Source organism: Vombatus ursinus, unplaced genomic scaffold (genome assembly GCF_900497805.2).
Source record: "Vombatus ursinus unplaced genomic scaffold, bare-nosed wombat genome assembly UNPS02014837.1, whole genome shotgun sequence".
In the NCBI taxonomy this organism is placed as follows: Eukaryota; Metazoa; Chordata; class Mammalia; order Diprotodontia; family Vombatidae; genus Vombatus; species Vombatus ursinus.
This window is the reverse complement of record NW_020954615.1, coordinates 135,899-162,318: the sequence shown is the minus strand read 5'-3', so window position 1 is coordinate 162,318 and position 26,420 is coordinate 135,899. Positions and strand designations below refer to the sequence as shown.

Genomic DNA, 26,420 nt, shown 5'->3' with positions numbered 1-26,420 from the left:
TACACACAAACCACCCAGACATTTGGTTGATGAGTTTTTTCAGCTGGGAGAGAGACATTAATGGAGAGTGGGAAAGTCTTTCTCTTCTTACTCCCTGGCTGGGGTAATGGGGTTGAGGGACAAATGGAGGTGTGATGGGGAGGGAGTGTCAGTGTAGGGTAGGAGGTGGTTAAGTTGTGTTGGCCTTCTTGCTGCTAGGGCCACTGTTTTTCCTTTCCAGTCGACTGTATGGCTCAAAGGCCGAAGTGCTCAATTCGTACCCACTGGGCAAGTCCAGGAGTGAGGTTGTGGTGAAACAGAGAGGAGGTGGTGGGGGTGGCAGCCGAGGAGAAGTTGAGGCTGAGGCCATTTGGGGACCAATTAGGCTAAAGAGGGCTCCTGCCTTGGGGGGGCTCTCAGTTGGGCTGTTCCCAGTGGGGTTTGAAGAGGAGTTCCGGGGGAGCCCCAGGGTGGTGGCCCCATTGCTGGTGGTTAGGCCTGGTGGCGTGGAAGTCAGGGCCAGGAGGCTAGAGGCCCCGGGGACCGACAGAAGACGTCCCTGCTCCAACAGTCGCAAGATGTTGGATGTGGCAAAGGCCTCAGAGGTGGAAGTTGACGAGTGCTTCTCTGAGTCCCGGCTCTGGTCCTTCTTCTGCTTTGTCCGGCGGTTCTGGAACCAGACCTTGACCTTGGTGAGGTGGAAGGCAGAGTAGAGGGGAAGAGAGAAGTTGGGAGTCAGGAACAGCAGGAAATAGGGAGAAGACAAATGAGAGGGAGAGAGAGTGGGAGATATGAAAACAGAAATGAGGGCAGTGAAGAGAAGTGATGGTTTTGTCCAAGCCAGTGAGAAGATGGGGAAATATTGGATGGTAAAAGGGAGAGAAGGTAGTGATGGGAGCAAGAATGAGGGGTTAGGAAAGGAAGGGAGAGAGAAGAGAGACAGATTCTATTAAACAGGCAACCAATGACCTTTTTGGGGTAGAGCGTCCAGAGGTCTCCCTAACTCTTGTCCCCCTACTTTTCTCTGCCAGTCTGTGCACCTACCTATCTTTGTCCTTAAAAATTTCTTCAATGGAGAATCCTAATGCTTAAGGGTAGGCAGCCATCAGAACTACTGAGCTGCTTTGAATCTCTTACGTTCATGGGAACAGAGACTCAAAGAGTCATAGAATCTAGAGCTGGGAAAGACCTTAAAGTCCATCTAGTCCATTAATGAATGAGAAAAAAAAGGCCTGCAGAAGGGAAAGGACCCATCTGACATCATAGGGATAGTGGTCTCCCAGAGGTCTCATCCTAAACCTGTCCTAACCTTAATGTCAGCATAGTGCCCTAGAAATCATGTTGGTTTGGGAGTCAGGTGATAAGAACTCAAATTTTGGCTCAGCCTTTTGCTACTTTGTGTGATCCGGGACAAGTCACACAACTTCCCTGGGGCTCAGTTTCCTCATCTGAAAAAGGAGGGTGTTGGAATTCATGGTCTCTAAGGTTCTTTCCAGCTCTAAGTCTGTGATCCCTTGGCCAACCCCATCCCATCCCTCTCTGGGCTTCCTTTTGAAAAACAGAGAATTGTGATGTTCTGGCCTTCTGCTTTTCAGTCTGAAAGACCTCAAGAACAGGACACCATGGTTACTAGAGGCTCCCTCTGCTGACCATTCTCTAGAAAGGCATTTGGCATTGAGGACTCTGTAGATGTAGGTATAGCACCTATAGCTCTTGTTCTGGGAGGAGGCATATATAAGGAAATCCGGATCCAAGTTACATCCTGAAAATGCTACACATTATCTTCATTTCAATTATCATCACCATCATCTCTTCAGTATCATTTAATCACCCTTATCACCATCATCATTGCTCCCAGTCATTATCATTCAAACTTCCTAAGGGTAAAAGCCTGGTCTTTCCTCTCCTTTTCTCCCTTATAGCATATGAGAGGTGCTCAGGACCACAGAATCTGAGAGCTAGAAGGAAATGAAGTAGTCACGTTGTATGATCCTTTTATCATAGGACCAGAAGATACCTTGGAGACCATGTAGTTTAACCCCTTCATTTTACAGAAGAGGGAACTGAGTCTCAGAGAAGTGAAGTGACTTGCCCAGCCAGGGTCATACAGGTGTTAAGGAAAAGAGGCAGGATTTGAAGCTACATCCTTTGATTTCAGGTCACTGCCTTTCTAGCCATCTAGTTTTAACTCATGCATGAACAAGGATCCCCTTTACATCATAACCAACACAGTCATCCAACCTTTGCCCCCAAACCTTCAATGAAGGGGAACACCCTACCACCCAAGGCACACCCTCCATGTCTGGATAGTCATAATTGGTATGATGTTTTTGCTTATATTCAACCTTAGTTTAGCACAGTGCCTGGCACATAATTTCATTGTTCAGTTGTTTCAGCTGAGTCTGACTCTTTGTGATTCTATTTGGGGATTTCTTGGCAGAGATACTGGAGTGGTTTGCCATTTCCTTCTCCAGCTCATTTTACAGATGAGGAAACTGAGGCAAACAGGGTTAAATGACTTGCCCAGCGTTTCTGAAGTGAGATTTGAACTCAGGAAGATGAGTTTTCCTGCTTAGAGGTTGGGTGCTCTATGCATGATGGCGCCACCTAGCTGCCTCAAGACTTTACAACTGTTAAATTTCACCTTATTAGGGTCAACAGACAGGCCTGCTGGATACAAGGTACATACAAAGACAAAACTTTGGGAACTGGGTTGTACTTTGAGAACATAACATGTCCACAGAAAATAATAATAGTAATAATACTTTAAAGTCTGCAAAGCAAGTGCTTTACAAATATTATCTCACTGGAACCTCACAACAACCTTGGGAGGTGGGTGCTGTTATCAGCCCCATTTTATAGATGAAGAAACTAAGGGAGACTCACCTAGGGTCAACACAGCTAGTAAATATCTGAGGCCTGCTTTGACCTCAGATCTTTGGGACTTCAGGTGTCCATCTCTATCCACTGTGTCACCTAGATGCCTCTACACAAAATATACACTAAATAATCCACGGTTATTTCAAAAGGGAAATCATATTCATCACTAGGGACAGGGGAAGGGTGTCTGGAAAGGCCGTCTATAAGTGGAAATACCTGAACTATGTCTTAAAGGAAGCTAGGAGATGAGGAGGGAGTGCATTCCTGTTGTGGGGGATCACCAGTGCAAAGACTGCAGGTGGGAGGTATAATGTCTGCTGTGGGGAGAGCCAATAGGTCAATTTGACTATCACAGAGAGAGTGTTTGAAGAGAAAGAATATGAAAGGCATGTGAAAGTCACAAATGAAAGGCTAAGGATTTTGTGTTTCAGCCTAAAGTCAATGGGAAGCCTTTGAAAGCTTTTGGGTAGAGAAATTCAAATGAGAACAACTTCCTCAAACCTACCAGATTGGAGAACATGACAAAAAAGGGCAAGGCTCATTGTTGGAGGGGGGGTGGGAAGACAGACACCAAGTTGGAGCTTGAAGTGCTGGCCTTCTTGTGGGCAATCCCAGGCTTCTTTAGCCATAGCTTTCCTGAAAGTAATGAAGACCTAAAGGTACACTGAGGGTGAAGCTGGAAATGGTCTAGCCATTTTGAAAAGCAATTTGTAACTACAACCAGCTAAACTAAACTGTGCATACTTTGACCTGCTGATATCAGTCCTAGGCACATACCGCCAAAAGATCAAAGAACTGCGAAACAAAGACCCCAATATTTAAAACAGTCCCTTTTATTGTAGCAAGAAACCGGAAACAAAGGGGATATCTATTAAGACTTGCTCAGGGTCACTAGTAAGTGTCTAAGACTGGATTTGAATTCAGGTTTTGCTGACTCGTCCAGTTTGCTCTATAGCTGTCTCCTGGGGTTATTGTGAGGGAAGCATTTTGTATTCCTTAAAGTGAGTTATTATTTATAAATCTTAAGATGATGTACAAATGTGAATTCTGATGGCGATGATGATGATGCAAGCACAGGTCATAATAATGATATATACTGGGAGTACAATAATTCAGACTACTGCTGGGAAATTGAACAATGCTCTCCAGTTCCACTGTACCCTTCCACAGGAATTAATTTGTATGGCAACCAGAGGCATTATGGAGGATGGAAAAAATGTCCTTCATCTCAGCTGTACTCAGTGCCTTATCAGTTTTGCTAAGTGGAGTCCCAGGAAGACTTAAAGAGGACCCAGGATTTGGACCAAGGGATATGATAACAATGAAAAGGAATTTTGGACCCTAACTGGGATAAGAGTTTAGACTGAGGGAGCCTGAGCAGTAACAGGTGAAAGGAATCAGATATTTAGAACTGGAAGGGACTTCAGAGGTTATCAGAGTAATCCCCACATTTTACATATGAGGCAACTGAGGCTTACAACTCTGCTCTCCCACCACTGGCATCCTTTAGTAGCCATAGGTTGGGGCTGGTGTCTTGGCTGCTAAGGCTTGGTCAGTCAGCTGGAGAACTGTGAACACTCATGAACCCAGGTGCTTCTGACTGGCTTATTTTAAGCTCTATAGGAGCAATCAGGGAAAACAAACTGTCACTTCTCAAGCCTGATCAGTGACAGCCATTCTGAAGGAGGAAAACAGCTTTCCAATCAGACTGAATCACCCCCTTCCTCTCTCTTCCTCTTGCCTTCCCAATTGTGCCTCCTCTTTGCCTCTCTCCTTCCCCTTTCTGATTTCCCTTCCTGCTCTCTTCCTTTCCTCTCTCTTTCTCTTCCTTTCCTTTTCCTTTTTCCTTTACTGAATCTATAGTATTGACTTCTTGTGATTTGTCCTTTGGAGAAGGCAATGTGATAAAATGGGAAGTGCATTGAGTTAAAAGCCAGGTAGGTGTCTGAATTCACTGCCCTTCTAGAGAGCTCTTAAGGCCTTTTAAATCTGAAACCCTCTATTTTTGGCATCCTGAGTCAAAGTTCTGAACACCCAACCTTAGTTATGGCTCTGAGATCTAGGGTTCTCTTCCTAACCAGGGCCTCTTTGAAGATAAAGAATGAAACTTCATCGCTCAGGGAAACCATACCTGGAACCTAGTATTTGGCTCTTGAGACCATTTGGGGGGGGGGGGATAATATGGATAAACTGAAGAACATGTAGAAGATGGAACACTGAGTGAAGGGATTGTGGAAGTCATGTGGAAAGGGGATTTGGCTTATTCTGCTTGACCCCAGAGGTCAGACCAAGGAGCAATGGGTAGAAGTGATGGAGAGGGAGATTTAGGTTCACTATAAGGGACAACTTCCTAACAATCCAGATTGTCCAAAAGCCCAATGGACTGTCTCCAAGGGAGTGGGTTTCCTGTTATTGGATGATTTCAAAGAAAGCAAGGATGACTACTTGTTGGGATGTTGTCCACAGGATTCTTGGTGATTGAGCCCTCTGGGGTTTCTTATCAGACTGCAGGCTTCCAGAAGAATCAGGCAGAATAATAATCAGAATATCAGGCTATGGGACCAAGGGAGGATGGAGAAGAAGAGTACTCCTTGGAGACTCTTACCTGGGTTTCTGAGAGGTTCAGCTGGCGAGCCAGCTCGGTCCGTTCTCTCCCTACAACATACTGACACCTCTGGAACTCCATCTCCAACCGGTACAGCTGCTCGGCTGTGAAGGACGTCCTAGTCCTCTTTGGTCGATCCAGGTCGAGACCCTTCGGGAGGACAATTTCCCGGATGGTCCCCTTGGCATCTGCAGGAAGTAGGAACAAGTTAATCAGTTGACAGGCATGTTTGGAGACTATCTGATTTCATGGATAGGAACCTAAGGTAGGAGGTCTAGGACCAGGGTGGAAGGGAGCTTGACATGGGAGTCAAAATGACAGAGAGGAGACAGAAGCTCTCAGGAAGGCACCTGGGGAGAATTCCCGACACATCTCTCAATTGGACCAAACATCTGGAAGAAGAGCTCTCAGAGAGTGTGCTAGCAGAGGGTGAATGACCACTTTGTGAGAGATGCTTCTTGCTACTTGTGTGACCTTGGACAAGTCGTTTGGATTCTGTATTAGCTTTCTAAACTCTAAAATGTTGGACTAAATGACCTCAAAGGTGCCGTCTAGCTCTACAAATAAGGTCTTATGAGCCTAGGATGCTAAAGAGCAGTCCTTGTTGCTTGACTCAATGCAGAACTAGAAGCAGGAATTTTGACTCCTGCTCAAGTACCACAAAGTATCCCCAGTTGAGGGGTGGGGGCAGCCAGTTTGAGGCTGCTGCAAAGTAGGGGCTGAGCACTGTTGTTTCCATTCCAGGGGAATGACTTTTGAATTTTATACAGTTTAAAACTGACACCTTGGGACAAAGCTCTTCTCACTGCACCCTGGTTATTACCCTCTTATTGGATAAGATTTAAATTCCTGCCTGAGTCTAAATTTCTGTATGATGACTGGTTCTATTTCCATAATATTATTAGGGGATGAGGTGAGTGATATAGCTGAGAAGCTGCCTACCCCATTCTAACCAGAAGGGACATAGATTGCCAGGCAAATATCCCCTAGCACTAGTTAATGGCATCTCTTTCCTTCCAATTCCCACACTTTGTGGGGTTGGATCAGAAGGCAGGAGGTAACCAGGGATAAGAGTCAGCACCTTGATTTTGCTAAATAGCAGCATCAGCAACAAGACAAAACAAGCAAGAAAAACCCCAAACCATTCCAGAATAACAATTTATTTGGCAGGAAGTATGGCACAGTGGGAAAAACAATGGATTTTAGAGTCTGAAGTCCTAGGTTTGAATCCTGATCTGACACCTAACTACCTAGATGATTTTGGGCAAGTCACTTAACCTCTATGGGCCTCAGTTTCCTCATCTGTGAAATGATAGGGTTGTACTAGAAGGCCTCTAAGCTCCCTTCCTGCTTTAAATCTATGCTGCATTTTTAATAGGGTTTCTTGGCTGGCAAGCTTAGTGTATGTGTATTTCAGCAAGGCATTTAACAATCATAAACTCACAAGAACATTTCAATTTTCCAAAGCACTTTCTAGCCAACACTCTGGGAATTCATGCAAGTACCATTAAAGTCCCTTTTTTCTTAGAATCTTATTATTATATATTGTCTCCATTTTACAGATGAAGAAATTGAGGCTTGGAGAACTTAAGTTACTCAACAAAGGCCATACATCTTAGAAAGAATAAATATGGCACACAAACCCAGGTGTTCTAACCCCAAGGACAATGCTCTTTCCAGTACACCACCCAGAGTCTCTCTTCCAATGTTCTTTTGGACAAAATGGATTTGATCAGGCTTGATGATAGTATGGATTAAGTGGATTCACAGTAGGTTAATTGACCACTCCAATTCAATTCAATTCATAATATCATGGATATAAAGCTGGAAGAAATTTCAGAGGCCTTATTTTACAGATGAAGAAATTGAGGCCCAAGGATGTAGGTAGTAAGTCTCTCTCTCTCTCTCTCTCACTCTCTCTCTCTCTCTTTCTCTCTCTCTCTCTCTCCCCCCCCCCCCTCCCCCCCCCCCCCTCTCTCTAGCTAGGCAATGGGGTTAAGTGACTTGTCCAGGGTCAACAGCCAGCAAGAGTCGGCTACTGGATTTGAACTCAGGCCTTCCTGACTCCAGTACCCTTTTCACTTTGAAACTTCGATGTCATTGGGGAGTCATGTTAAAAAAAAAAAAGACATCAATAACACCTTCAAAAAATAAATCTAATCCACTGCCTTCCTTTTGAAGGGGGAGGAATTGAGGAAACATTGGTCATTGGGCTAGGTGACCTCCAAGATTCCTAGATCTAAATTCATGGGTGTTTGATTGATCTTAGTTAATGGCACAGACAGAGCTAGAACATGGATCTGAGTTCTAGATCAGGTGTCTTCCCACAAGACTCCGTAGCTTCTTGATGATTCTTTCTTGACTCCAGGATTGGTTGGTCCTATGTCCATTATGCTCCATACCTCTCCTATAGGGCTGGAAGGGACCTGAGCCGTCTTCTGTTCTAATCCCCTTATTTTACAGATAAGGAAACTGAGATCTGTAGGGGTTTGGCGACTTTTCCAATATCACACAGTGGTAGAATCCTTTGACTCCTGAGTTCAGGGCCTTGCCTCGGAGATTAGCTCCCACTCACACCGTCTGTATCTGGCACGAATTTAGTTGTTTGCATGTCGTCTCCCTCAGTAGAATGTGAGCTCCCTGAGGGCAGGGATAGTCTTTTTGCCGTTCTTTGTATTCCCAGCTTGGCACAGTACCAGGCACATAGTAATGTTTAATAAACGTTTGAAATCACATTTCCGTGGACATCCCACCTAGGCTGCGGTCGAGATCTACTGCAAAGAACTGCAAGTGGATTTGGTTTTTTCCAGCAGGGGGTGGCGAGTTCCTCTCCCCAAATTTTAATTCGCTGGAAGAAAAGGGCCCGAGAGCCCTCGCTCCCTGTCAGGGCTTGCCTTGCGCCTTTGCGGCAGTGAGAACTCTCGCAAGCGCAGACTTTCCCTTAATCCCATCACATCTTTTTCTCCCTAGACGTGATTTGCTGGGAGGATTGCCAGCTGGTGTAGACTGAGGGCACCTACCAAAGCGGCCGAAAGTCAGGGCGTCGCTTCCTTCCCTCAAACCGACGGTCCCAGGCGATTTCAGCCTGAATTTTAGGGCCCCTCGGAATGCCTCCAGTCTGCCCCGAGTTGGTGGGGGAGGGAGGGCAAGGAGAAAGGATATCTATGGGGGGCGGAGGGGTAAGACAAAGCGGGAAGCGCTCGTCTGACCCGGTGAAGTGAGAAACGGGGAGGAAGGAAGATGAGGGATTTTCTGACACCTCAGGGAACTCTTTGTTGCGAGAGCAGAGAAGAAGGGAGATCCACTCGCAGAGCCCTGGGCTCTGAGCCTTGGTGAAGGAGTGGTTTCGGGGTGGGGGACTTCGCACCCAGCCTCCGAAGACTCCCGCTTCTGCCTGGAGCCGCTGAAATTATGAGACTTTGTTTCTTGCTTCTCTCTCCCAGCTGACACCTCGTAATCTCCTCTTGGAACTATTTTTTTTCTGTAAAGGTGAAAGGAGACCCGACGCGGAACTCTAGTATTGCCTACCCACGCCACTCCGATTGGGCACTACAATCCAAGAAATGAATGAAGATCGATGAGGACACCCCGAAGAAAGCCCCCGAGCTCCCGGGGAAGAAAATGTCTGGCCCAGTGCAAGAAGACGTTTTCCGTCCTGGAGGAACCGAGAGTTTAAGTGACTTGAACAGGGCTGCCCGGCATGTCGGAAGCCGGACCCGAACCCAGGTCCTCCGAAACCCAAGGCTGATCCTCTATGAAACCGACTGCCAGGCTCCTTCGGAGTTGCGCCTTTTTCTATAGCCCTATAAATCAGGAGGACTTCATTTGGGGTCCGTGTCTATCCCTCCCTACCTAACCTATCTACCCATCTCTCTCTCTCTCTCTCTCTCTCTCTCTCTCTCTCTCTCTCTCTCTCTCTCTCTCTGTGTCTTTCTCTCATCTCTGAATGGGATACAGTGCGTAGCATCTCAAATGTAGTGCTTTTTTTTTGGTTTTCTTTGCCAGTGAAACACTGTGTCTTCCAATAAGAGCTATTTGGACCTCTATTCAGATTGCTACCCATATCCAAATATGCCTATTTTTATGCCAAGTCAAGAACTAAGCTTCTGGGCTTGGAGCTCAGGGCCCTTCTGAACCCCAACCCCTGCTTTTTATTTCACTGCCAAATAGAATGACTTTCGCCTGCGTTTTTCTAACAGGAGAGCTGGGCGCTGATACCCTTTGGTTACATTCTTTTTCTCTGATACATGGCATATGGGTGGATTTTCTATTTTTTGTAATAAATTGATAGAAACTAACATAATAATGATAATTAACAGTGACTGAGAGGAAATGAAGCATAATGGAAAGAGCAGTTGGGAGGCCCAGATTCAGATTCAGGCTCAGGTTCCAATCCTGCCTCTGACACAGACTGATTCAAAGCCCGGGAGAGTCACTGAGGTTCTCAGTGTCCCCATGCAACTCTACGATAAGGACAGTGACCAGACTGCATCTATGGAGAGAGTTTCTGCACCAAGAGATCCCCACTCGTTCCAAATCACAGGTTCAGACTCTTTTCCACTCCCATTGCAAAGGGGTTGGGGGTTGGGGGGAGGCCTGCTATGTTTAAGGCACTGCACCCTGTCCTGGGGTGTGGTGATTTTATATACACACACACACATGTATATATGTATATATATTCATATGTATATACATATCACATATGTATGCATATGTATATACATATGTTATATATGTACATAATACATATATTCATACATATATGTATATGTATGTGTGTATGTGTATGTGTATGTATATCTACGTCTCTCAGAGTCCTTTCCCTCATGGAGCTTGCAATCTCTCTGACGGAAAGTGGGGCTGGTCTGATCTATGCATAAAACAACTATAATAAAAGGGACCAATTTCTTATATAGTTAGGAAAGGCAGTTTGGGGAGGTAGAAAGAGACTGACCTCAGAGTCTGGAAGACCTGGGTTCAGGTCCCAGCTCTGACACATGCTGTTGGTGTGATCCTAGTAAAGTCCCTTAACCTTTTAGTAAGTTTCATAAAAGGTACCAACATACTTTGGTAAGGGAAATTTCTTCACTTGGAAGTTCCTTATACTAATGAGTCAAGGTCTGATCCCTCCTACCCCTTTAGTAAGTTATAGTTGGGTCTTTTCTCCCAGGTCCCCAAACTCTGGGGCACAGCTCTCTCTTCTGCTCGATCCCCACATCACTCTTTCCTTTACTCAAGTCCTGCTTGAGAACTGGAACTGACTCAGGGCTCCCTGTTCTCTTGAAGGAGATTCCAGAGAAGGGCCAGTGGTAGGAGGTCCTCCTTCAAAGCTGCCAATAAGGACTCTTTGGTTGCCAGAGTCATTGGTCAATGGGTGATCAATTTTTTTTTTTTGCCAGAGTCACTCAAAAACTATCTAATAAAGTCTGAAAGGAGTTTAGGGTTTCTATGGAGAGAATTCCTGCACTGATAGACTCAGATCCTGGAGGCAGAAGTATATGTATAAAGTGATATCAACAGAACTCCCTCTATTATACAAGGTGGCTACATACAAAGTGGATAGGGTGCTGGCCCTGGAGTTAAGCAGATCTGAATTCAAATATAGCCTCAGCCATTTACTAGCTGCAGGACCCTGGGAAAATTTCTTCACCTTTATCTGCCTCACTTGCCTCATCTGTAAAATGGGGTTGATAATAATGCCAATTCTCAGTGTTGTTTTGAGGACAAATTGAGGTAATATTTGTAAAGTGCTTCAGCTATAGAAATACTAGCTATTATCATTGTAATCAGATATTTATAGCCTTTTCCATATTCACAGATCTGAATCCCTAACTTTCTATTTCTACATGCTAATATCAATCAAACAATAAGCATTTATGAAGCTTCTACTTCCTCCTAGGGAAAACAAAGACAAAAAAAAAAGAAAGAAAGTGTCCTCATCTTAATGGAACATACTTGTTATACTGTTAAGAACTGTCAACACATTTAATTAAATATGAGGTCAGAAGACTGTTATACCCTTCCAGATGCATGCTGAAACTATATGTACCAAACTATAGCATCTAAAAATTTCTAAAATAAAATTTTTAAAATAAAAGTTAATTAAGTAAATCATAAATAAAGTAATTTGGGTGGGGTCTGTAGCAACTTGGGTCAGGAGAAGCCTAGTATAGATGGTGGTACTTGAGCTGAGTTTTGAAGGAAGCTAGAGATGCTAAGAGGAGTGAGTATGTTTCAGGCCTGGGGACAGCCTGTACAAAGCATGGAGACAGGAGATGGGCTGAAGTCCATCTCTAAATGTCAAACCGAGGAGATTGATTGAATTTGACTTGAGGTGATAGAACCCAGCAGGTTCTAGGTCTGTAACTCACTCAAATGCATCCACCATGGATCCACCTCAAGGGTGGAGGATTTATGGATTCATAATGGAACCAGATGAGACCAAGAACTGTCTTGACTTCCGCTTCAATAAGGGGATTACCCACTTCAGTGAGATCAAGCATCTACTTGGATAAGAGCTCCAACTACATATAAACTCCATGAGAGGTGGGACAATCTTTGTATGCTCCAGAGTCTAGCACAGTTCTAGACCTATGGCAGGGTCTTAATCGATGCTTGTTGGTTGATTGTTGATTGAGTCATCAATTATTAAATATTTTCAACTCTTCAAGAAGGATCTCAGCTTTTGTCCTCATAGGTCCTCCTTGCCCTGGCACAGTTTGAACAGCAGCCCAGTATACTTTTGCTTTCCAGAGCAGCAGTGATGTTCCACCCACCAAAAAAAATCCACTAGCTTGCACTCAACTTGGGAAGAATCTCTCTACTTTTAGTTGGATGGCTCTGAGACAACAGATGCACAGCCCAACATGACCTCCCCTCATAAGCCTCTCCAGCTTTCCTGTCAGGGATTGGACTCCATGGTGCAGCCACCCACAACCCAGGCTTACCTCTAACATGGACAGTAAGGGAGAGGAAAAGGTCTGCTGGGAAGGAGTTGTGGCTCAGCAGACAGAGAGCTGGCCTCAGAATCAGTAAGAGAGTTGTTATTGTTCAGTTGTGTCTGTCTCTTCTGGACCCCCTTTGGGGTTTTCTTGGCAAAGATAATGGCGTGGTTTGTCATTTCCTTCTCCAGCTTGTTTTACAGATGAGAAAACTGAAGCAAACAGGGTTAAACGACTTGTCCAGGGTCACACAGCCAGTGAGTGGTAGAGGCCGCATTCAAACTCAGGTCTTCCTGACTCCAGGCCCTGTGCTCTTTTCACTTCGACACTACCCCAGTAAAAAAGACTTAGATTCAATTCCTTGTCCTTGTGATTTGGCTTGGAAAGCATTTAACCTTTTACTGCCACAGCTGGGGAGGTCTTCCATCCAGGCACAGGAGACATCCATGTCTTTAGCTTCACCGTTTCTAAAAATGATATTGGAGCTCTAGAGCTGGAAGGGTCTTCCAGTCCAACTCCTTTGACTTTACAGATGAAGAAACTAAGGCCCAGGGAAATGAAGTCATTTGCCCAAGGTCACACAGGTTGTGCATTTGCTAAAATAATTTATTTTCTCTAAGTGAAACAATAAATACATATATGCATATATACATATATGCATATATAGAATATATAACTATATGGAATATATAACAGGTATACTTTAGCACATTATATTAGCTTATTATATGTGTATTATGATCACTGTATTGTGTATGTGTTACACATAGGACACATATATGCCCAGCTTATCTGGAGGTCCAGAGTATATGACGATGGCTGCCCAACATCTTTGACAGAAGGATTCTCTCCTTGATGTCACACACAAGATGCCTGACCAATCCCATTTTGGGGGAGGTCAAAGGGCAGTGCAGAGATACACTGTACAGAAGTAGCACTCAGCAGACTATGACTTCTATGAGAAAGTATCATCGAGGACTATTTGACCTCGGAGTCAGGAAGGAGAGGACAGCAGTCCTGGGGTAAGAACAAAGGCATGGAATGGGCAGCAGGTGCCACACAATGTTTAAAACAAAATAAAGGAAGGTTTTCAGGACTTGGGATGGGGGCAGAATTCTCTCTGGAAGATTGAAGGACATGGGCGGAGGGCTTGCCAGCTCTACAGCGGGAGGGCTGGTGCACGAGGATGAGAACAGGGAGCCGTCTGACAGACATCTATCGGACTATAGAGAGACCTGGGAGGTTTACCAACTGTTTATTTCAGCCTATCCGACTCCCTTTATAATCACCACTTTACAGGTGAGGCAGCTGAGGCTCGAAAAGTTGCCCTGGGTCACACTACTTAGCAATAAACGTTAGCTTCAGGATACCCACTTAGGTCTGACTCCCTGTACCCCACTCTCCGCTACCGAGTGGGGTGATGCTCAAACACCGTCCCCTAGACCCTGGGTACTCGAGGCGTTTAAAAGAGACTTCCAAGGGCTCGCTATTCTCGTTAGTGGCTTCTGGAGACTTGGCCAGGAAAGGCAGGCAACGACAGCCCCGCGACGAGTGGGCACCAGCTCAGAGAGCACGCAGTAAAGGCCGCGCAGATGGGTGGTCTCTGAGGGCAGGCGGGTCGGGTAGTCGTTATGGAACCCTCCAGAGCCCAGGAGGACAGCGGGGAAGCTCATCGCTGTCCCCCTCGAATCCCGGGCCTGTGTGTGGGCCGCTCCCTGGGCCCAGCTCCTTCGGACTTGCAAGGTAGCCGGCTGTGCCAGCCAGACTCTCCCTCCCGCCGCCGCAGCGGGCGCCGCCGTTTCCATACCTGTCAAGAGACTCAGTAAACATGTTTCCCGCTCGGGAGACAGCGTGTCATTATTCCGCGCGTGAGCCTGGCATTATCCGCCCCTCCCGCGCCACCCCTCCCCGCCAGCCGCCGGAGCTCGGTGTGAGGCGGAGGAGGGGAGCGGGAGCAGGCCTAGCCTGGCCCAGTCAGCCCTGGCCTCCAGCCCAGAGGCGCCCAGCTGGGCCGAGCTGAGCCACGAACCGAGGCCTCCGCGGCCGAACATCCCCCGGGGCTGTTACAGACTACCTGGATGCTTGTTATCCGATACAGTACACAGCCATGAGGCATGGGTGATGCAGGCCGACACACGCGTATGCTCGTGGTGGTGAGATGGGGTGTATGTGTGCGTGGGTGCTTGAGATACTTGTGTGCATGCACGCTTGAATCGTGTGTGTATGTATGATGTGTGTGGTACGGGTGTGCATGGCATGTGTTCTTGTGATCTATAGATTAGTATGAGGCGAACGTGCATGCCTGCGCTATTTGTGGGGCTTGGCATGTGTTGTGCAGGTGTGTGCTTAACATGTGTCATGCAAGGGTGTGCTTGTGCGACGCGCGAGCAGAAGTATGTTTGCGTATATTTGTATATCTGTCTGGAAAGCAAGAGGCTGCGGGAGAGGAGTCACAGCCCGGGCCGACGTCAAATTGTCACTGAAGATAAAAACAGGGATGAAGCCACCTTTGGCGGGGCTGCAGAGGGGGTTCTGGGTGGATGCACCTACGAAGAGAGGGACGCAGAGAACAGCCGACATCTCTGAACCAGCGAGCGGGACACACTGTCCTCAGGGACGCTTTAGACTAGAGGCTGGGAAGGGGTGGGGGGGAGGACGCGGAGTAGGATTCTGTTAAAAAAAATTAGGGCGTACACACATCCACGCATCCACACACGCACACACACACACGCAAGCACACGCGCACACACACACTCACATTCACAGCCACAGAGAAAGAGACAGATAAAGAGACTGAAACAAAGAATGAGGAGAAAAAAGCGAGGGCCGAGACAGAGGATCTGAAGGTCGGTAGTTGTAGGCTTGTGTTCTTAGAGACGCTTTGACGTCAACAAAAATGACCCGATATCCGGGAGCTGCCCAGCAGCTGCTACAGATCTAAGCCAAAACAAGCAAATACCCCGCCTTCCTCGCCCCCACCCCCATAACAACAATAGAAAACAAAAACAAAAGCAATCCACGAATCGTGCCTGCATTTATTTGGGGTGGAGATGAGGGAAATTCCTTTGTGTGTGGTAGAAGCCTGTGCAAATGAATCGTTTTTATGTGGGGGCATCTAATGTGCATTTTGTGTGAATTTGAACAAGTGTATAAGAGGATGTGCTATATGTCTACTTGCTTTTGTGTACGTGTGTTTAGGTTATAAGAGGATATTTTGTAGGTGAGTGTATGTGCATTTGTAGCTTTGTCCGACATTGTGTTTTGAGTAAGGGGGTGTATTTGAATGTGTATGTTGTATGAGGAGGCTATGCTGTGAATGCCTGAATGCATGTTCAAATGTGTTTCTGCTGGTGTTTGTATGTGTCTGTGTTTATGTAGGAGATTATGTTCTGTGGGTAGGTGTACGCATATGTGTCTGCCCCTGTTAGTGTGCCTGGGAATATGCATTTGATTGCATATGTGAGAGAATACTCTGTGAGTATTTGTATGAGTTTGAGACTGTGACGATTTCATGAGGGTTTGTGTGAGACATGATGGGGCCCCTATCTCTACCCAAACAGAGGTTCTGCTTGTTTGGTCTTCCAGTAACCCAACCCTAAGCCCCAATGGCACTGTGTTCCAGCAACCAAAAGGTTAGATCTAAATGGCTAGGAGGCCTCCTTTCCCAGCTACCTCCTGGAAGGCTGCTGGGATTATTACTATCATCTTCACCACCACCACCACCACCACCACCACCACCACCAATACCACCACCACCACCACCACCACCACCATCCTCCTCCTCCTAAAAATTAACTCCCTACTCTAATGTACCCCCTCCCACCCCAATGAGGGGAATCCAAGGATCAAATTCATACCTATTGTCTCCAGATGCCAGAGCTGGGGGACAGGAGAACCGTTGAGGGGGCAGGAACACAGGTAAGAGGGGCTACTCTACTATGAGGTTGTAGAGACTGAGAAATGGAGTCAGATTTGGGGGTGGGGATCGCTTTTTCTGCCACAGAAAAGAAACTGATCATTATTCTCATCAATAACCCCTCAAAGTCCTCACTCCTTACTTGGCAGCAGGACTTTCTCTGAAGCTTCCCCTCCCCACCTCTGAAACTCTCCAGTAAATTACCTATTTTTCCTTTAAAAAAAAAATCCAATCTCCAGACAGCTTGGGGGAAGGCGGACAACCAAGGATTGGCTGCGGATTTAGGATCATTTAAAAAGAAACAAATCTTCCTCTGGCCCCACCCCTTTCCCTGGAAAGGGGGCGGGAGGGGGTGTGATGGGCAAGTCTGACATGAATCTGTGAGATTTGTGATTTGTAGTTGTGGTATGTGAGTTTGTGTAACTGGATGCTGTGTGTGTGAAGGTGAGATATGGGCGACTTGCATGTGTGTGTTCTCTCTCTGTGTGGTACCATTTTGTTGGGAGAGGGAGATGTGCAGCAAAATGGTGTCCCCTTTTTGATCTGAGCTTGCTGTTTTCTGTAGCCTGTTTGCCCTATTTGAAGAGTTGCTGGGAGGAGACCAAAAACGATCATCCTAATCTCAGCTTTCTTCCTTCTTGGGCCTCAGTCTCATTTTGCCTCTTCTCCACAAGAGTCAACCTTAGTCTCAGGGGCTGGTTCGGTGTGTGTGTGTGCGTGCGCGTGTGCTTGAGCTTAAGAAATGAAAGGAGGAAGGGGCAGAGTATTTGGGTGAGTTTCTGGGGGCACACTCTCCTCAGGAAGCAGACTTACTGCCTTCAAAATGTCCTTAGGTGCTAGTTTCTTGGGAAAATGAATGGTCTCAGACCCCTTTACCCACCATCTAGGCTTTGGAGAATCCCAAGTAGGATGACTCATGCAGCCCCTTCTCCTCTCCAGCAAACTTGGTGTGCCCCAGAGGATCTGGAAGCTTGCCAGGGGATGGGGCTTTCCCTGAGACAGGCCTGATGCTAAAGGGTGAGCTGGGAGCTGGATTAAAAGACTCTGGTGTAACTTTAGAGAATGAGGTGCTCAAGGGAATAGTACCAGAGTGCTGCTATACCAGTGCTGCAAAGGCTTTGAAGAATCCAAAGATACACACAGAATAGTTCCTAAACTAAAGCAGGTCTGAGACTCTCTACTGGGAATCAGTCAATTATGGGAGTGAGCATGCCTTTGGAAGGTCTAGGATGCTGACTAATCCAGGGTCCTCCCAGAGAATTTGGGTTGTTTTAAAAATCAATCATATCTTGCCTTCCAAATTGCAATACTTAGGTATGTCATGAAAGAAAAAACCCTGAGAAGGGCAAGTATAAAGAACCTAACTTCCTTTTACCCCCAACACTGCCTTTTGTTCTGCTGAGCCCAGCGCAGAACTTACCTTCTCTATAGAAGCCCCATTTACCCATTGTCCAAGGATATGAAATAATAAAAATATACTTAGACAGCTTGTAACGGAGATATCTGTCTCCAGTCTGAGGAATTGCTTTTAGCATAAAGTGCAGTGGATTTCTATCCAAGCTACACTCAAATTTCTAGAATATAATCACACAGTAGGATGTTAGCAACCAATCACTACTAATGAGGAAAATGCAAATTAAAACAACTTTGAGGTTCCATGTAGTAATTACTATCAGATTATCAAAGATGATGATAAAGGTGAGCAATGTATTGGAGAGTCTTTGAGAGGGCAGTGGTCCAGCTAGTCTAGAAAGCAATTTGGAACTTTACCCAAGAAATCACTAAGCTGTTCAGATGTTTTGACCATATCATCAATACCTCTGCTAGACATAGACCCCAAAGAAAGAGAGAGAAGATAAAGAGAAAGGACTTATAAGCACGAACATATTTATAGCAATATTTTTCATTGTAGCAAAAAACTGGAAACTAAGGCAGGGCTCATCAATTTCAGAATGGCTGTACAAATTAGAATATAGGAATATAATGGAATATTATTGTGCCATAAGAAATGAAGAAAAGAGTAGTTTAAGAGAAATGTGAAGATTTATGAATGGTTATTTATGAATGGATGCAGGGTAAAGTAAACAGAACCAGTAGAACAATGTATATGGTGACTACAGTATTGTAAAGAAAAACAATTTTGAAAGCCACTTGACCCTAGAGTTTGTGATCAGTTCAATGACTAAGGGCTCGGAAGTGATGATGAGGCACACTATCCACCTAGTGATAGAGATGATGGCCACGAGGTACACACACACACACACACACACACACACACACACACACACACACACACAGAAGGATTTGTCATTGTGTAAATTTGTTTTATTTGAATATGCTTATTTGATACCGAAGAATTTTTTTTACATTGAATGGATTTGGGGCAAAGGTGGATAAGTGAGATTAGTGTTTGTCAAATGCAGAATAACAAAAAATTATTTTTAAAAATACAAGGATAAAGTTCTTATTAAGGTAAGACCATGTTCTATGCATGGATTACTAAATATATTGCCAGCCAATCAAGCATGTATAAAGGGCCGGGTATGGTGCAAAATACTGGGGATATAAAAAAAGACTAAAGCAACCTTCAGTTTCAAAGATCATACATACATTCTAATGAAGGAGACATGTAAACAAGTAGGTACATGACATGATATATACAGAATTGAAGGAAGGCAATCTGAGAAGAAAAGGCATTGTAAGTAACTTAAAGCCTGTGAATAGATTTCAGGGGATCTGTGAACTTGACTGGGGAAAAAATTACATTTTCATTTCAATGAATTAGTTTCCATTATAATTCTATATGCTTCATTTTATGCATTTAAAAACCATATTCTAAGAAGGGGTCTATAGGCTTCATCAGATTGCCAGAGTAGTCCATCACACAAACATACACACACACACACACACACACACACACACACCTCAGCCCAAGCCCTGTGATATTTAATTACTGTGTGACTGCCAAAACCTACTTTTCTTAATTTCTCCATTTCTGTCTAAGGCACCACCATCCTTCCAATCACCCACCCAAGCTCCCAACTTACAAGTCAAGCTCTACTCTTCCTCCTTCCTCTCCCCACTCATCTAACCACTTGCCAAATCTTGTTAATTTTATCATTCTGATGTTTCTCCCTTCCATTCCCTTATGTCCCCTACTCAGGTCAGTACTCTCAGGCCTGAAGTACCTCTGGTCTGGATTACTGCAATAGCCTCCTAATCAATCTCTGCTTCCAGTCTCTCCCCACTTTGACCCATCCTCCACACAGCTGCCAAAATGATTTTCCTAATACACTGGTCTGACCATGGCATTACCCTGCTCAATAAACTCCAATGGGATGGTTCCTTTGATGGTTACAGGAAGGCTCTGGGAGATATATTTATATGGAAATGAATGTGATGTAAAAGAACAAAGGAAGTCAATTTAAAAGACAAAAAAAAAAAAGCTACGGTATCTCCCTATCACTTCTAGGGTAAAGTACAAACTCTTCCAGGATTTAGAGCCCTCTACGATCTGATTGTAGCCTACCTCTCCTGGTTTATTACACATCACTTCCAGCTACACCCTCAAACTGAGGGTTCGTGTTCCTCCCATGGGGATCCCATCTTCCAGCCATCTCTCTCTCTCTCTCTCTCTGTCTCTCTCTCTCTCTGTCTCTCTCTCTCTGTCTCTCTCCCTCCCTCCCTTCTCTCTCTGTCTCTCTGTCTCTGTCTCTCTCTCTCACACACACACACACACACACACACACACACACACACACGTTTCCTGTATCTAGAAAGCACTCAGTCCTCAGCTCTGCCTCTTAGAACTACAAATTTCCTTCAAAGTCCAACTTCAGCATCACTTTCTTCGTAGAGTCTTTCCTGATCTTCCCCTGACACCCCCCCCCCCCCCCCAGTTACTGGTACCTTCCCCTCCAATTAATTACCTTGTATTTACTTTGTTTATGGTTTGTATTTATTTGTAAGATTATGTTGTGTTTCCCTTCTCCCCAGGAATATAAGCTTTTTGAGGAGATAAACTGTTTTCATCCCCCTACTTTTTTTTGGTATTTGTAACTGCAGTACTTAGCACACTTTCTGGCACATAGTAGGAGCTTAATAAATGTTTTGGTTGCTTGATTCCAGTTCTAGATTTATTATCCTGCCCATGGGTTGATAGAGGAAGTTCTCTCACAATCCTCAACCTGAGGAGATCCTAGCTATAATCTTGAAGAAGGATGAACCCTCTATGGAGGATTTTTAAAGAGGAATCTTAATAGAATGAGATGACCTTCCATATAGTAGGTATTTAATAATTTTTTTTTAGGTGAAGAAGTATGTGGATTACAACCCACCTCATCATGAGAGATCCTTTGGAGAGAGAATTCTATGGATGCAATCAGAGATCCTTCTATAAGTACCATGGCAGACATGTAGACATCTTTTTTCAAAGATCCTTGATTTAATTCATGTGAGCCATCCTTTCACGCATCCAGGTGATCCTCCTGGGTAATCCACCTTGCTCTTTCTATTCTTGAGTTTAGCCAGCTTGATGCCCTGATAACAGACACACAGCCCATCACTAGGCCCCTACTCAAATGAAGGTTTTCTGCCTGGTAGAACATCCCTGAGCTTCCTCTTTGCTGGCACAGGCATCTCAAAACACCTCTCTTCTCCTTGAGGCTACTGGAAATCATAAGAGGAGGAAGTTAATGGATGTAACCATTTTATAAAATTTAAAGTACTATATAAATGTCTCCTCTTTTTCTGTCTTTATTTCCCATAATATAAATTATATGACACAAAAATATATGTGTCTTTAGAGACATGATGGCAATATGGCATAGAGGAGAGAGAGCTGGCCTCAGAAGCTGATGCTAGCTGTGTGACCCTGGGCAAGTAACTTAACTCTCATAACTCTCTAAGACTTTAAGTTGTAGAGAAAATGCTGGCCCATCACAGGTCCAGTTGCTGAGTGGAATATGTGCTTGGATATCTTAATGGGTATCTATCCAATTGTGCTATGGAGACATGCATATTTACATCATTTTATAATGGACAGAGAGCCACCCGCAGAGTCCAAATGTGCCTTTGATAAATACTGGGTATGCAACCCTGGGCGAGTCAATCAGGCAACTCTAATAATATATATCACAAATCATTTTATAATAATAACAAAAGCCAACATTTACATAGCAATAACTAGCCAGGTGCTGTGCTAAGGACTTTGCAAATATTATCTCATTTGATCCTTACAACAACTCTGGGAGGTAGGTGCTATTATTATCCCTATTTTTCAGACCAGAAAACCGGTTAAGGGATTTGCCCAGAGTCACACTGCTAGTAAGTTTGCAGCTAGATTTAAACTCAGGTCTTCTTGACTCTAGGCATGGTGTGCTATGCATTGCCACCAGAGTAGCTGCATAATTTAAGATAATAAAGTTACCCCAGGCAACTCTAAGATAATAAATTGTAGAGCTGGTTGCTGATTTACAATTGATGAGAACTTTCTCACCAAGAGATCCCTATGCTAATAAAATAAAAACAAACAAAAATATCACATCCATAGCACTTATCTAGACAGAGTTCTGTGTTCTCGATATGTACAGATTTTAGATCTCTAAATGCACTGTGGTGTTTGTGTACTTGTAAATATTGTGCATAGACACACAAAGCATACATCTCCGTACATAGGCGTATTGTTTAGACATATGTCCTATCTGTCTTTCTATATACCGTCTAGGGTGAGTGGGGCCCCTACATACATAGCTCATAGGAATTCTGATTGTCTGAGCTGATGTTCATCTTCTGCTACACATTTCTGTGCAAAGACCTGAATCCTTCCAAAAGACAGTTCCTCTCTTTCATAATACTCCCTTCATCTCTCTGGATGCACCCACACTAAGTCATGTTTATGAAGGGACACATTCACTTACATGTGACCACCCACAAACAATGTGTCTGTGGGTGCCTGCGAAGGTATGAAGGCCTGTGGATTGCCATGGGGAAGCCTGTGAAATGCAGTTGCTTAAGAAGGCAGCTTGGATACTGAATGCCTAGTTCATTAGAGGTCTGATGCATCAGCCTCCCAGAATTTAACCACCGTATTTCCCTGGGGCTCAATGCCGGCAATCTGCAGCCCTGGGCTGGAGAAAAGAAACCTTTGCCATCCACCTCAGCAGGTCCCTCTGGCCTCAGGAACAGCCCCTTGGAGTAAGACCTCTAGTCTTTCTTCATTGAGATTGTGTTTGTGGGTGGACAGTAAGGGAGAAACAGAGCTTTAAGGATTACCCACTTCTGGGGCTGTCTTATCTTTATCCACCTATCTTTTCCTCTATTTATCTTCCGGTCTATGGGTCACACCATATCTCCCTCTTTCCTTTGAATTCCCCATGGGTAAGACCTTTTATGTCTCTCCATCCATCTAGCTATTTAAACACTTTATTCATCCATCCACAAATCTCTTCCTCTCTGCCTCTCTCTCTCTCTCCATCTTATGGCTATGGAGCCATTCATCTCTATTTATCTACCCATCCATTTTAGTTGTCTGTTCATCTACTATTAACCAACTTATTACTCTCTCAAGACTTTCTCTATCCATGCATCTCTCCATCTTTATCTCCAATCTAATCTCCCTGGCTCCCAAACGAAGGGAGCGGGCAGCCCCAGACTGGAGAGATTGTGGCTTTGTTAGTTGGGGGAGAATTGATGATTGCGCTTTTCCCGCATTTTCCGAAATGGGACGTGTTGATATTAAGTATGAGTAGAAAATTTAGGAAAATTTCATGTATATTATGTATTCCATTATTTTAAAATAAATATAAATGTAAACTATCGCTAGGTGCATTTGGTCTAAGAGATAATACAAAGCAATGCTTTCTTACCTCTGAATAAATCCAGGCATTATATCTAAATTTAGGCTAGACACCAAATTCTGAGGTACACATCCACAGCTTCTCATTTCTTCACCACCCCCCCTTCGACATCCCCTTCTTCGGATCCTCAGGCCTGTTTGTGCAAATATACGAGGCCGAGGATTTCATTTAAGCAGTCCACGTCCCGTTTGGGACAAACATAGCACGGCAGGCTGGCGTGGTTTTCTCCCCAGGGCGTCAATCTACCCACGATTTGGCCCAAGCCACTCCCAATTCCCCACTCGTCCCCTTAACCTTTCCTCCTCTTCGGACTCACAACCTAGGCACGGATGGGCCTCAAGGGGTTAGAGTGACGCAGGGAAAAGGAGAAGCAAAAAAAAAAAAAATAGCCAGAGATTGATGGGCAGAAGAGGCCTCGGAGCCTTCCAAAGAAATCCAGGCATCCGAGAGCAGGAGCTAGCGGGGGGAGTGGGTGAAGAATAGAAACGTGGAGAGAAGGAGAGAAGGAGGGGAAAGAGAAAGAGACAAAATAAAAAAGAGAGGAGGAAATTAAAGAGAAGAGAAAAAGTAAAGAAACAGCAGAGAAGAGAAAATAGGAAGAAAAAAAGGAATGGAAGGAAGGAAATGATTAGAAAGAGAGCAGAAAAGTCCAACAAAAAAGAGACAGATAGAAAAGACAAAACAGAATGTCAAGTGTGGCACAGATGGCGCAGATCAGAGAGAAGGTCCGTGAGAGCCGAAATTTCATTCGACAACGGTTGGTTGGGAGGTGTTTTGTTTTTTTTTTTTTTTTTTTTTTGTTAGTTGAATAAAGGAGGGTCTGGCCTGTGGGACTTCATCAGGTGTTAAAAGGGGTGAGAAAAGGTCTTTACACTTGTTTCTACTCGGCTCTCAACTTCTTCTCCCCTTCCGCGCTTAAGCTAACTGTGGTTCCTCCCACCCCACCCCCCCACCTCTGGCTGGGAGGGGCACCCGAGTGCCTTCCATTGCTGGACTCGGAGGGCGTAGACGGGTGAGATTCACCCAAAGGTGTTGGGGGAAGATTTGGGCCATTGCATGGACTTCTTCGCTTTGCATCCCGAATTGAGGGATAAGGGGGAGGCAGAGAAGGAGAGAAAGAGGGGGTACGGATGGAGAGACAGAGACCGAGATACAGTGAGGAAGGAATGGAAAGGGAAGGAAAAGAAACCAGGAACCGAGGAGATGAGAGATGAAGAGAAGGAGGAAAGAGGTCAAGAAAGAAAGAAAAAAGAGATGGAGAAGAGGCCGGGAAGAATTAAAAGTGAGAGAAAGAAAGAGCGGTTGAAGAGAGCGAGCGGAGAGACATTCGGAAAGGAAAGAATGAGGGTGGTTTTTTTGGGTTGTTTTATTTTTCCTCAAGTTGGTATCTCTAGCTACAACCAAAATCCCTGACGGCCTGAAGACTGAGTGGGCCTGGGCTCTGGAAGCCGAGCCCGAAGCTGAACCCGAGCTGGGCAGGCCTGGGAATGGAGGGCGGTGGTGGGCCAGAGAATGGGGTGGTGGGTTAGTACACATTTTTTCCCTTTTGCAATCTAAGCAGCTGCAGCCCTCTCCTCCCTCCCCACGGCCCGAAATCCCTCCAGTGATGCTTGCGTGACGCTTTTCCTCCGCGACAACCCCGGTGGGGTGCATGTGCGTGTGCGTGTGTGCGCGCCTCTGTGTGTGTGTGTGTGTGTGTGTGTGAGAGAGAGAGAGAGAGAGACAGAGACAGAGACAGAGACAGAGAGAGCGAGAGAGACAGAGAGACAGAGAGAGACAGAGACAGAGAGACAGAGACAGAGAGAGAGAGAGACAGAGAGAGAGAGGAGAGATTTCTCTATCACAATAACCCCAGCTGTCTGAGACTCCCAGCTTCCTAAGCAGTGAGCTCAGGGCCAGGGAAGGGGGTGGACTTTGACAGTGGGAGGAAACAGTCAACATCTCTGAAAGCTCTCAACCCCTCGCCCTCGTACCCCGACTATCTAGGGAGAACAGGGGAGCCAAACTAGGGACTGGGGGAGCCCTGGACACCCGCTCCTCGTTAGCCTCCCCTATATCTGATCTTGGAGCGACTTCAGTATCGAGGCAGTGGAGCTGGGAGGGATTTGTGGGGCGTATCAGAAGGCTTTAGAGGCAGGGTCAGAAGAGTTGTGGTGATAGGGGATGAGGAGAGACCTGGCCGGGTTTAGAGAGGCTTACAGGGTTAGTGGGGAGAGATTTAGAGGGTTAGTGGGAAAACTCACAAGGCCTGGGGTGATACAATTTGAAAAAGACCGTGTAGAGTTTTGGGAAGGAGAAAGGGTTGGTAGAATGGTGGGAGGATGAACAGATAGAATGAAGATGAGAGGGGAAACCTTTGGCAGGTTGGTTAACAGGGGAAACCTTTAGGGGCTGGTGTGACCAGAAGCGAGGAGAGGCGGTGGAAGGTTGGAGTAGGGTTATGGAGGATGAGAAGGTGAAAAGAGTGATCTGGGTTGGACAAAGAGAATGCCTCCGGATCAGAGGGTTATATGGTTGGCCAGGGATGGCTTTCTAGACTTGGGGTGATGCGAGGTGGGGAAAAAAGGTGGCAGCTTTGAGGAGAGTTAGAGCAGGTTAAAGGGTGGTATGGGAAGGGCAGATAACATGGGGATGGGAGAAAGAATTAGGGTGCAGGGGCTTCATAGGTTTAGGGTTATTAAGCAGTAGAAGGGGTTGAGAGTGGGGGCCGCATGGGATGAGGAGAGGACGTAGAGCGTTTGGGGACAGGCGAGCGGTGAGTCTACCTCTCCCCTTACCTCGGACAAGGATCCGGCGGCAATAATCCGCTTCGTTGGCTCCAGCCTGGCGCTCGCTCTCAGTGCAGGTTGCCTTAGATCCGACAGGAGGGCTGGTGGCCGAGGTTCCCGCTACGTCCTTGAGCCCGCGGCTACCGCCTCCTCCTCCTCCTGACCCGCCACGGGCCCAGTCTCCTGCGCGTCCTGCGCTCCCCAGCTCTGCCCGGCTCCCCAGCTCCCGCATTCGCTCGACTGCCGCCAACCCGATGGGGCCGCGTTCCTGCTCAGCTCCTCCATCGCCCATGCTGCCGGCAGCAGCTGCCCCGGCTGGTGCTAGCATCGAGCGAGAGAAGATCCCCGCCCCCTCCTCCTCCCCACCCCCGCCGGCACCTCCCCTCGGCTCCTCCTCTCCCTCTCTCTCCCCACTAGCCGATCCAGTAGGGAGGGGCTGCTGACGAGCCCAGAGACTCGCGTCTTCACTCCTAG

The 26,420-nt window shown here is 45.8% G+C and overlaps 1 protein-coding gene across 1 annotated transcript; it reads right to left on the bottom strand.

Annotated features, from left to right (window-relative positions):
* VAX2 (ventral anterior homeobox 2) lies at positions 1-26,238 on the bottom strand. The gene is made up of 3 exons (XM_027839919.1): positions 25,956-26,238; positions 5,465-5,652; positions 1-667 (listed from the first exon to the last, which is right to left on the bottom strand). Exons 1-3 carry the CDS (start codon positions 26,236-26,238, stop codon positions 170-172), a joined length of 969 nt encoding a protein of 322 aa, XP_027695720.1. The 3' UTR covers positions 1-169.
* Positions 26,239-26,420: the final 182 nt, after the last annotated feature.